Source organism: Puma concolor, chromosome B1 (assembly GCF_028749965.1).
Source record: "Puma concolor isolate L17-30 chromosome B1, mPumCon1.1.hap2, whole genome shotgun sequence".
Lineage (NCBI taxonomy): Eukaryota > Metazoa > Chordata > Mammalia > Carnivora > Felidae > Puma > Puma concolor.
In genome coordinates this window covers 167092275-167101750 of record NC_141670.1, presented here as the reverse complement: position 1 = coordinate 167101750, position 9476 = coordinate 167092275, and the positions used below count along the sequence as shown (strand labels likewise).

The 9476-nt window shown below is 35.9% G+C and overlaps 1 protein-coding gene across 5 annotated transcripts in view; it reads right to left on the bottom strand.

Annotated features, from left to right (window-relative positions):
- Window positions 1-914: 914 nt before the first annotated feature.
- Window positions 915-9476, bottom strand: part of NFXL1 (nuclear transcription factor, X-box binding like 1) — a 74120-nt gene continuing 65558 nt past the window's right edge. For all 5 annotated transcript variants that reach the window (XM_086705123.1, XM_025921806.2, XM_086705126.1 and 2 more), the window contains exons 21-23: window positions 6510-6596; window positions 5661-5714; window positions 915-2848 (exon numbers count right to left, since the gene is read on the bottom strand). In XM_086705123.1, the coding sequence (XP_086561249.1) occupies window positions 2675-2848; window positions 5661-5714; window positions 6510-6596 (315 nt within the window). In that variant the 3' untranslated portion in view covers window positions 915-2674. The remainder of the gene's footprint in view (window positions 2849-5660; window positions 5715-6509; window positions 6597-9476) is intronic.

Genomic DNA, 9476 nt, shown 5'->3' with positions numbered 1-9476 from the left:
CTGGTTCAGACTGAAGCAAAAAAAGGTCCATATGTACTGCTTTATTTCCCTCCAAACCAGTAGTTAGGCCAAACTGAACTTCACGTTGACCTTAAAGAACTATCCTATCTCATTCATTCCCCTTCCACTCATCATGCAGCGGTTTCAGCAACTTCCTCGTGCTCGCCACTCTTTCAAAGGCAATGGGGAACTGGGGTGAGGCATCACCAGCACCTCCAGCCTAGGCTGCCTCCCAGCCCATCCCCCTCCCTTGCTCCCTTCTAGTCTTTTCTCCACCAGCAGCCAGCAGCCAGCAGCCAGCCAGTCACCTTAACAACAGTAACTATTCCCCACTTACAGCCTTCCAACACTGCCCTTTGCGAATGGACTAAACCCCAATTCCTCACCATGGTCTATGGGGCTCAGAGACTTAGTACTTGCTACTTTTCCTCCCTCATGGATTTTTCCCTCATGTCTTCAAGTGAAGGTCATTCAGGGCACAGCTCAGATGTCTCCATCTCAGAGGGACTTTCCCAGAATAGAACAGCTAGTCCCCACTTACCCACATTTTCACGACTTTTCATTTTTTAATACCACCTATCACACATGAAAGGACGTTCATTTTATTGTGTATCTATTTCCTTCCTGTCCCCTTCCACTCCTTAGTCACTCCCTAAGAGGAAGGATCACTCTCATCTCCAGTACCTACAAAGTACCTGTAACACAGGAAACACATCTGTTGATTGAATAAATAAATAATTATGTGACTTTGGGTAAATTAACAAAGCTCTGAACTACTAGCCAAGCAATTATAAAATAATAAACAGCTTAATTATTATTATTCTAATCAGTCTCATTTCTCAGCTCACTAAATTCTTCCCCACAAATGCGAAAGAAAACTAGCAAGAACAGAAGCCCAACAAACAGATAGGAAATAGGCTTTAGGCTCATTTATTAGGCCAAGATTCTGAGATACATGAAAAATAGCTCCTCAGGTAGACACCTAGTTGCTCACAGTCTTTAATATTCACCTTTTTTTTTTTTTTTTTTTCAACGTTTATTTATTTTTGGGACAGAGAGAGACAGAGCATGAACAGGGGAGGGGCAGAGAAAGAGGGAGACACAGAATCGGAAACAGGCTCCAGGCTCTGAGCCATCAGCCCAGAGCCCGACGCGGGGCTCGAACTCACGGACCGCGAGATTGTGACCTGGCTGAAGTCGGACGCTTAACTGACTGCGCCACCCAGGCGCCCCTAATATTCACCTTTTAGAGTCAGGAAATGACATAAGTGTAGCAGCTCTAACTTAGAGCTCCTGAAAACACTAACCCAGTTACTCTAACATGGAGAAAGGCAAAAAAGAAAAAAGTCTAAAATCAAAACACAAATACCATAATGAAAAGAATGACTGCCCTTTCATTTTAGACACTAGCTAATACTAGACGAATGCATATAACATTAAAAAATTTTGAATTCAGGTCAGCAAAGTGTAAAAATCCTTCTTTGTATTTCTGTTTAAACATACTTCTGCATTTTTCAGTATCTACCAATTAACTATGTTTTGCATCAAGTATTAGAGCTTTTATACATTGATACTAATACCTAACCTAAAATTACTGGCTCCTGAATCTTCTAGATAATAGTAAATATTCTAGGTTACAAATTTGGTATGAAAAAGTTTAATGAAAACATTAATCATACAAAAATTAAATAGGAAAACCATTTAAAATGACAATTCAAACAGATTTGGCTTACTGATAGTTCTCTATCAGAGTGTTTTTTTCATAAGAACTGATGATTTCCAGCTGAAATCTGCTTACAGGATCATGGTAAAAAGAAATGAGAGTTAAGTATAGAAAGCTCATAAGCCCTGTGCTCAAGCATTTATTGCTCATAAATATCAGTTTTTCTTTTATTGTTACTTTGAGAAGTACAAGTTTTACAAAACATGCCAAACTTCAGTTAAGTGCTTCTTACACAAGAAATAGCCACATGTGAGAAATCTAGCCTGACATTTTTAAAAACAATTATATTTTCCTCTGAGAAACCCACCACATAAAAACTTATTTCAATAACTGATAAAAATTCCTCACTAATAAGCCAATTTCTGGAATCTAATTACATCTAATTATAGCTTCATGTTACAATTTAAGAGGTCTTTTAGAGAATAGTTTTTTTTTTAAAGTACAAAGTTACATGATCAAGAAAAGTACCTTTTAATAAGTAACCAAAACATTGTGAAATATTCCTTTTACTGCACATATGGCTCAGTTTCATCTTAATTTTGCAAAAGAAAGAAAAAAAGAAAGAAAGAAAGAAAGAAAGAAAGAAAGAAAGAAAGAAAGAAAGAAAGGAAAAAGAAAAGAGAAAAGAAAAGAAAGTTGGTTTGAAATAGTCAATGAAACAACTGTGTTAACACAAGGAAGCGCACTGAACAACTGATGTGCTACCCTGCCACTGGCTATGACTTATGAAAGATTTCACAATTTCGGTCATGCTTTTACTAGTGAACAATGTTACCCTACCACTTCCGGTATGCTCATCAGGAGAAAGCTTAGCATTCCGTCCTTCTAACAACAGCCGGAAGAGAACACAGAGACGAATGTGAATATATATGTTCTACAGTATACACTTCCTAACGTTCCAGACTTGACTTCTCTAAATCCAGTCTGAGGTATGTGAACAGATCACAACTTCTATGCCACGTCACGGGCTATGTACCAGGCAAACACTAAAACCACCAGCGCACATGCGGGAAGGAGAGAATATTTGTATTTCTGCCATAGCGTCAGCTCCACTGCCACTTCATCTCTTTTCCTGCTCTTCTTCCGACGACCTTTCAGTCTGTTTTCAAAAGCCTCCAGTTCAGCCTAAGTCAAAAACAAAACAGTATCATTTTTATTAGATTCGATACGTACGCTGATTTGAAATTCTCCACTTGGATGAAAATCAATTTGTGAAATGTTTTAATAGTAATGGTATAAAATAAATATATTGATTTGATTTTTTTAAAAAAACTCTCTCCACTACAGATTGCATTCAACACATTCAGAGTTTAGGTAAGCAGAAAGGGAAATGGGGAGTCACAGATTATTTCAGACCATGGGCCTAACTTTGACACAAAATACAGAAATATCTGATTAAAAAACGGTGCCCTAAATATAGACATTAGTTTTATACTTCAACACCATTAACCTACTGGGTTTTGACAACAATTTCTGGCAAGCGATAAGAGATGCCCAGTGAGAATAAAAATACCTGTAATTCTAGCTTTTTACAATGCTAGTAATAAACATAAATGGCTTTATGAAGGAAATTCAAGTGAGTAGAGAAAAAAACTGCCAGAAATTGAGTCTTCTCTTTATCAAGTACATTTAAAAACAGAGTAGAAATTCTTCAGGGGAAAAATGCTTCATGCTTTAAGTCAAAATAACTATTTTAGAAAGTAGAATATAAAAACTGGTTCTAAAAAAAGGATAACTGGATGATACTCATGAAATGCGTATTTTTATTCTACTGTTAAGAACTTAACTTTATACATGATAACGTAACATGATACACTACAGTGCATTGTAACTAAACCACGATAGTCATTAACTAAAATATGTATGTAATCGCCATGCAAGATTCTGTACTTGTTTATTTATCTAAAGGAAATACAAGTTAACCCTTAAACAATGCAGAAGTCAGGGGTGCTGACCCCACAGTCAAAAATCCACATACAACTTTTGACTCCCCCAAAACTTAACTGCTAATAAACAGCCTTCTGTTGACTGGAACCCTTACCGAACAGTTGATGAACACATATTTTGTATGTTGTATTATATACTGTATTCTTACAATAAAATAAGCTAGAGAAAAGAAAATGTTCCTAAGAAAATCATAAGTAAGAGAAAATACATTTACAGTACTGTGCTGTAGCTATCAAAAAGAAGCCTCATTTAAGTGGACCCCTGCAGCTTAAACCTGTGTTGTTCGAGAGTCAACTGTACAAACTTCAGTTAACACATCCGTTACTTCACCCGTAAACCACATGTGAAGATGAGCTACTCCTGGACTTAATTTAACACAAAGTAGCATTCTTCAAGGAATCAAAATGTCAGAATATTTTTCGTGGTGGTTGAAATAGAGAACAAGATCAATATACATGAAAAGGAGCCAAACTTGGGAACTGACACAGTAAAATAATTGATGCTTTAATGATGACCCACATTCATCATGCAGAATTTAAACAATGTTCTATATACTCTGTTGAAAAGGTCAGTAAATAGTGAATATATTAAAAATTTCCATCCACAATGGTTTATAAAAAGGGAAAGAAGATTCACCCTCAACTATTCCTAATAAATTAACCTCCCAGGATTCTAGTCAATCCACGTTTTACTGTAAGAGCTTTGATAACTTATTTCGGAATATTAGGCAAACCAACTTTTAGAACCATTTAACATCAGAGGTCATTTTAGCCCACTTTTATTTGCTACCTGAATTGTTTCCAATGCCCTCCCCTCAAGTCATATAAATTTCAATCTCCTCATTCAAAAGGCAGCAGTTTGCATATAATATACCCTTTTTGCTAAGTATGGAGCATCTCAAAATGCAAACTGATAAACAATCATGTCACTATTAGAAACTTAAGCCACTCTTTGGAGTATACAATCAAGATAGTATTTGAGCAAATGTACAGAAATGTAGTTGTTATCTGCTATAGAACAAAGAGCAGATAATAATCCTGCATTTATGAAAATAAAGGAGAAATAAGGGAATGTATTATTAAAATAAGTGCATTGGTTAGTAAACAACACTGACTTTTACAGACAATTTACAACCCAGTAAAATAGAACTCAAATAATTTTAGGTAAGTGAAGACAAGTGCTCCAAGAGGTACTTTAAAATGGATGCTGCCAGGGGCCTGGGTGGCTCAGTCATTTCAGTGTCTGACTTTGGCTCAGGTTATGATCTCATTTGTGGGTTAGAGCCCCACAGTTCATGAGTTCAAGCCCTGCATCGGGCTTGCTGCTGTCAGCGCAGAGCCTGCTTAGGATTCTTTGTCCCCTTCTCTCATTGCTTCTACCCGGCTCAAGCATGTTCTCTCTCGTTCTCGCTCAAGAAAAAAAAAAAAAAAAAAAACATTTAAAAAAATTATTATTTTTGAGAGAGAGAAGGGAGACAGAGTGTGAGCAGGGGAGGGGCAGAGAGAGAAAGACACAAAATCCGGAGCAGGCTCCAGCTCCAAGCTGTCAGCACAGAGCCCGACATGGGGCTCATGAACTGTGAGATTATGACCTGAGCCAAATTCGGACACTTAACTCACTGAGCCATCCAGGCACCCGTAAAAAAATTTTTAATAAAAAAAAATGGATGCTGCCACACCCCACCAACACCCACCAACCTAAAGAGGAGTTAAAATTCTTATCACTAGAGAATGGATGAGTCTGGCAAGGAAGTAAATTTGGGAATATACAAAATATCTGGGAATATACAAGATTTCATGCTTCTTGAGAGGTTCAGGATAGCTGGACTGAAGTGAGGGAATGGCTAATTTCTGTTTTGTAGGAAATGTATTATTTTCAGTCCAGAAAACAGTAGACCAGTCCCTAGTTTGTATGTGGAATATACCTTGTGTTTCTCTAAAAACTAACAACGACACAAAAAGACATAAATCTAGGTATTTTGTTTAGTTACCTGTTGTCTTCGTTTTTCCTCTTCAAGAGCAGCTTTGGCTTCTGCTTCTTTTATCTGTTTTATAGACATTTAAAAGTATATTACCATCATAACCATCAAATTTTATTCAGAATTTTAACATCTTCCCACCCAGGATCCACTAACCCAGAATGACTTCTAGGAACTTTATATTGGAAGTTACTTAACAACATGTAAAGGTTATACTGAGAAGTGTTACCAAGGTTCTGTCTAACCGACTGGAAGGGGAGGGGAGGGATAGTGTTACACAGTATATAAACATTTCAGTTTAACAATTATAATAGATATTAGACCACAATTCAAAGAGTCACAAAACTGCAAAATGAAATATTTTTAAAGCTGATTTTTTTCTCTTGAGTTATCATACTAAGTCTATAATAAATTATTCAATACCACTCTTTTTCTAGAGTTGAAATTGACCATTTTCTGCAAATGTTCTATCTGGAAGGGAATCCTTAGTATCAAACAAAATCAAGAGTTTATTCATTGAATGCATTAATGGAGGCAAATGATGACACTAGAGGTAACCCAAACAGCAAAGAATTCCAAAACCTTATTTTGTATTATTTTAACCTAGCTTTCAGGAGGCTTAGACTAACATTAAAATGAAAAACTATGTCCCATTCCAGAGCATTATACACTAACTGGTATGGAAAAATCTAGTACACACTGAAGAATACACCTGGGGATCGAAAATAGGCCTACAAAACTAGGCTTATTACAAAAGCAAAAAGAGAGGAGATTTGCTTGTAATAAGCACATAAAGTAATCCACAAAATATGAAAAGGCTATTAATTAGCAAATTAGAATTGACATTTAATGCAACATTACCTCAGATGCTTTCCGTTTCATTTCCTTGCATGTTGTGTCGCATTCTATTGAAATCTGATTTTCACGTACTTTGTTACACTGTAGTTCCTACAAATAATATTTTTAAAAATTTGATTTTAAAAGCTTTTTTCCTCAAAGTCCTAACTGTATGCCACAAAAAAGCAAAATTTCTCTAACAGCTTAAGGTTATGCATATTAAGAGTCACTTCATGAATATTTAATGATGATATGGTTACAAGCATTAAATGTCTTAATTCAAAGAGGGATCATTCTTTTATTGTCTCATAATTGAAAAAAAGCAAATAACATAAAATTCAAAGCATCCATTTAATAATTATTTACTAGAGCCACTATGAACTTAGCTTTAATTTCATTTTTATTCTTTATTTTTATTGTTTGTTATATTTCTAAGGCTTCCAGGGAATAAAATGTTCTAGAGTAGTGGCATCCAACACAGCTTTCTGAGATCATGAAAACGTTCTAAATCTGCACTACCCAACAGAGTAACACTAACTACATATGGCTACTGAAACTCAAAATGTGTCTAGTGAAACTGAAGAACTGAAGGTTTACTATTATTTAATGTTAATTCGTTAAAATTCAAATTTTAAATACCCATATGTGCCAACAGGTATACGCAAATGGGCTCAATATCATTAATCACCAGGAAAATGCAAATCTAAACCACAATGATATAATCAACTCACAACTGTTAGAATAACTATAATTAATACGCCAATAAATAACAAGTCATGGCAAGAATACAGAAAAGAAAAAGAAAGAAACCTTGCGCTGTGTTGGCAGGAATGTAAATTGGTATAGCCAGTATGAAAAACAGTGTGGAAGCTTCTTTAAAAACTTAAAAGAGATGTAGTATAGGTTTTAGCAGTCTTACTTCTGGCTATACAGGGAATGAAAATAGTATCTAAGAGATATCTGTGCTCCAATATTCACTGCCATCATTATTCACAATAGCCAAAATATGGTAACAAGACATGTGTCCATCAATGGATAAGTGAATGAAAAAAAATGTGATCTGCCTACCTACCTATAATGCAGTATTATTCAGCCATAAAAAAGAAGGAAATCCTGTTATTTAGAGAACATGGATGAACATGGAGACAATCATGCTAAGTAAAATAAGTCAGATACAGACAAATATTATATGATCTTACTTACATGTGGAATCTAAAAAATTAAAGCTGAGAAGAACTTAGAAAAGCTGAGAAGAGAATGGAAATTTCTAGGAGCTATGGACTAGGTAGAATATGAAGAAATTGGTCACTGGCTACAAATTTTCAGTGATAAGTTGAATAAGTTCTAAGGAACCTAATACACCACATGCTGGCTATAGTTACTGATACTGTATTATATATTTTAAATATGCTCTGTAAATATTCTCGCCACAAAGAAACAGTAACTGTGAGGTAAATGTTAATTAGCTTCATTGCTGTAATCATTTCACAGTGTATATGTGTGGACAATCATCATGTGTGCACTTTAAATACGTATAATTTTTGTCAACTGTGCATCAGTAAAGCTAAAAAATATTCAAATAAATAAACAGCCATATGTGGCCAATGGCTACCAACTCATTCAATTCTAGAGAATTTTCTGGAGAGCTACAAATTTCCCTCTCAACCACTTAATCTTTTTTAAAAAAGTTTTAAAATTTTGGTGAGGCGCTTGGGTGGCTCACTTGGTTAAGTGTCCGACTCTTGGTTTCGGCTCAGGTCATGAGCTCACAGTTTTGTGAGTTCAAGCCCCATGTCTGGCTCTGCACTGGCAGCACAGAGCCTGCTTGGGATTCTCTCTTTCCCTCTCTCTGCCCCTCCCCTGTGTGTGCTCTCTCATGTTCTCTCTCTCTCTCTCTCTCTCTCTCTCTCTCTCAAAATAAATAAAAGTTAAAAGAAAAAAAAAGGTACTTACAGAGTACCTATTACATGCCAAGCACTGTATGAGGGACAGGGACACAATAAGGAAAAGAATGGAATAATATGACAAGTGGTTAACTAATAATAACAGCAGCTATTTATTAAACATAGCAATCACTGTACTAAATGCTACATAAGCATTACCTCTTTTATTCTTTTCAATAAATCTAAGTATAAATTCTCTTTTATGGATGAGAAAACAAGGTTGCAGACGTCCCTAGGATCATCAAGCTCTTAGTCATGAACCTAGGATAAAGGAAACCAAGGGAAAACAGCATCTAAGTCTTCCTAAGGGAGTCAGGACAAGGAAGAGCTTCCCAAACAAGGAAATGCTTGCATTGAATACTAGAGGCAGGATTCTAGTGGACGGAATGGTAAAGGGAAAAAACTTTGCATTTTACACAAAAGGAAGAATGTATACATCGCCACAGATTAAAGCGTAAGGTAGCATATATGTTAGGACACCTAAGTAACAGATTCACAGAGATGGCTGCTAGAGGATGAGACTGGAGATAAGCAGGCAAACATTCACCATCACAGATTCACTTGAATGCCAAGTCAGTATGTACATAGATGTTTCTTCTAAATGTATATTCTTTTCCCATAGTGATGAAGAACCACTGAAGAACTTAGATTAAGGAAGTACTAGACTTGGAGGCAGGGAAATCTGCTATGAAGCTGTTATCAGAGTCCAAGAATGAGCTGTTGCCAAAGTTCTTCTAGTGGGTGGCGAACTGTATTTGGACAGTAACAGGACATGAGAGAGACATCGCAGATGAAAAGTAACTTGACTAAGCATTGATTTTCACATAAAGCGGTCCAATTTAAATATCTAAAACTTAGGGATTCAACTTCAGAAGAGGTCAGGCTTCTAAATTTAAATTCAGAAGCTACCTATCCCAGGAAGTGATGGTAGGAACTGTGAAAAAAAGTAAAAAGCAAATATCCTCAATAAAAGCAGAAGATTCTCAATAAATATTTGTTGAATGAATTTAAAGAAAAGAAAAAGACTAACTTTAGGGGATGACCATAA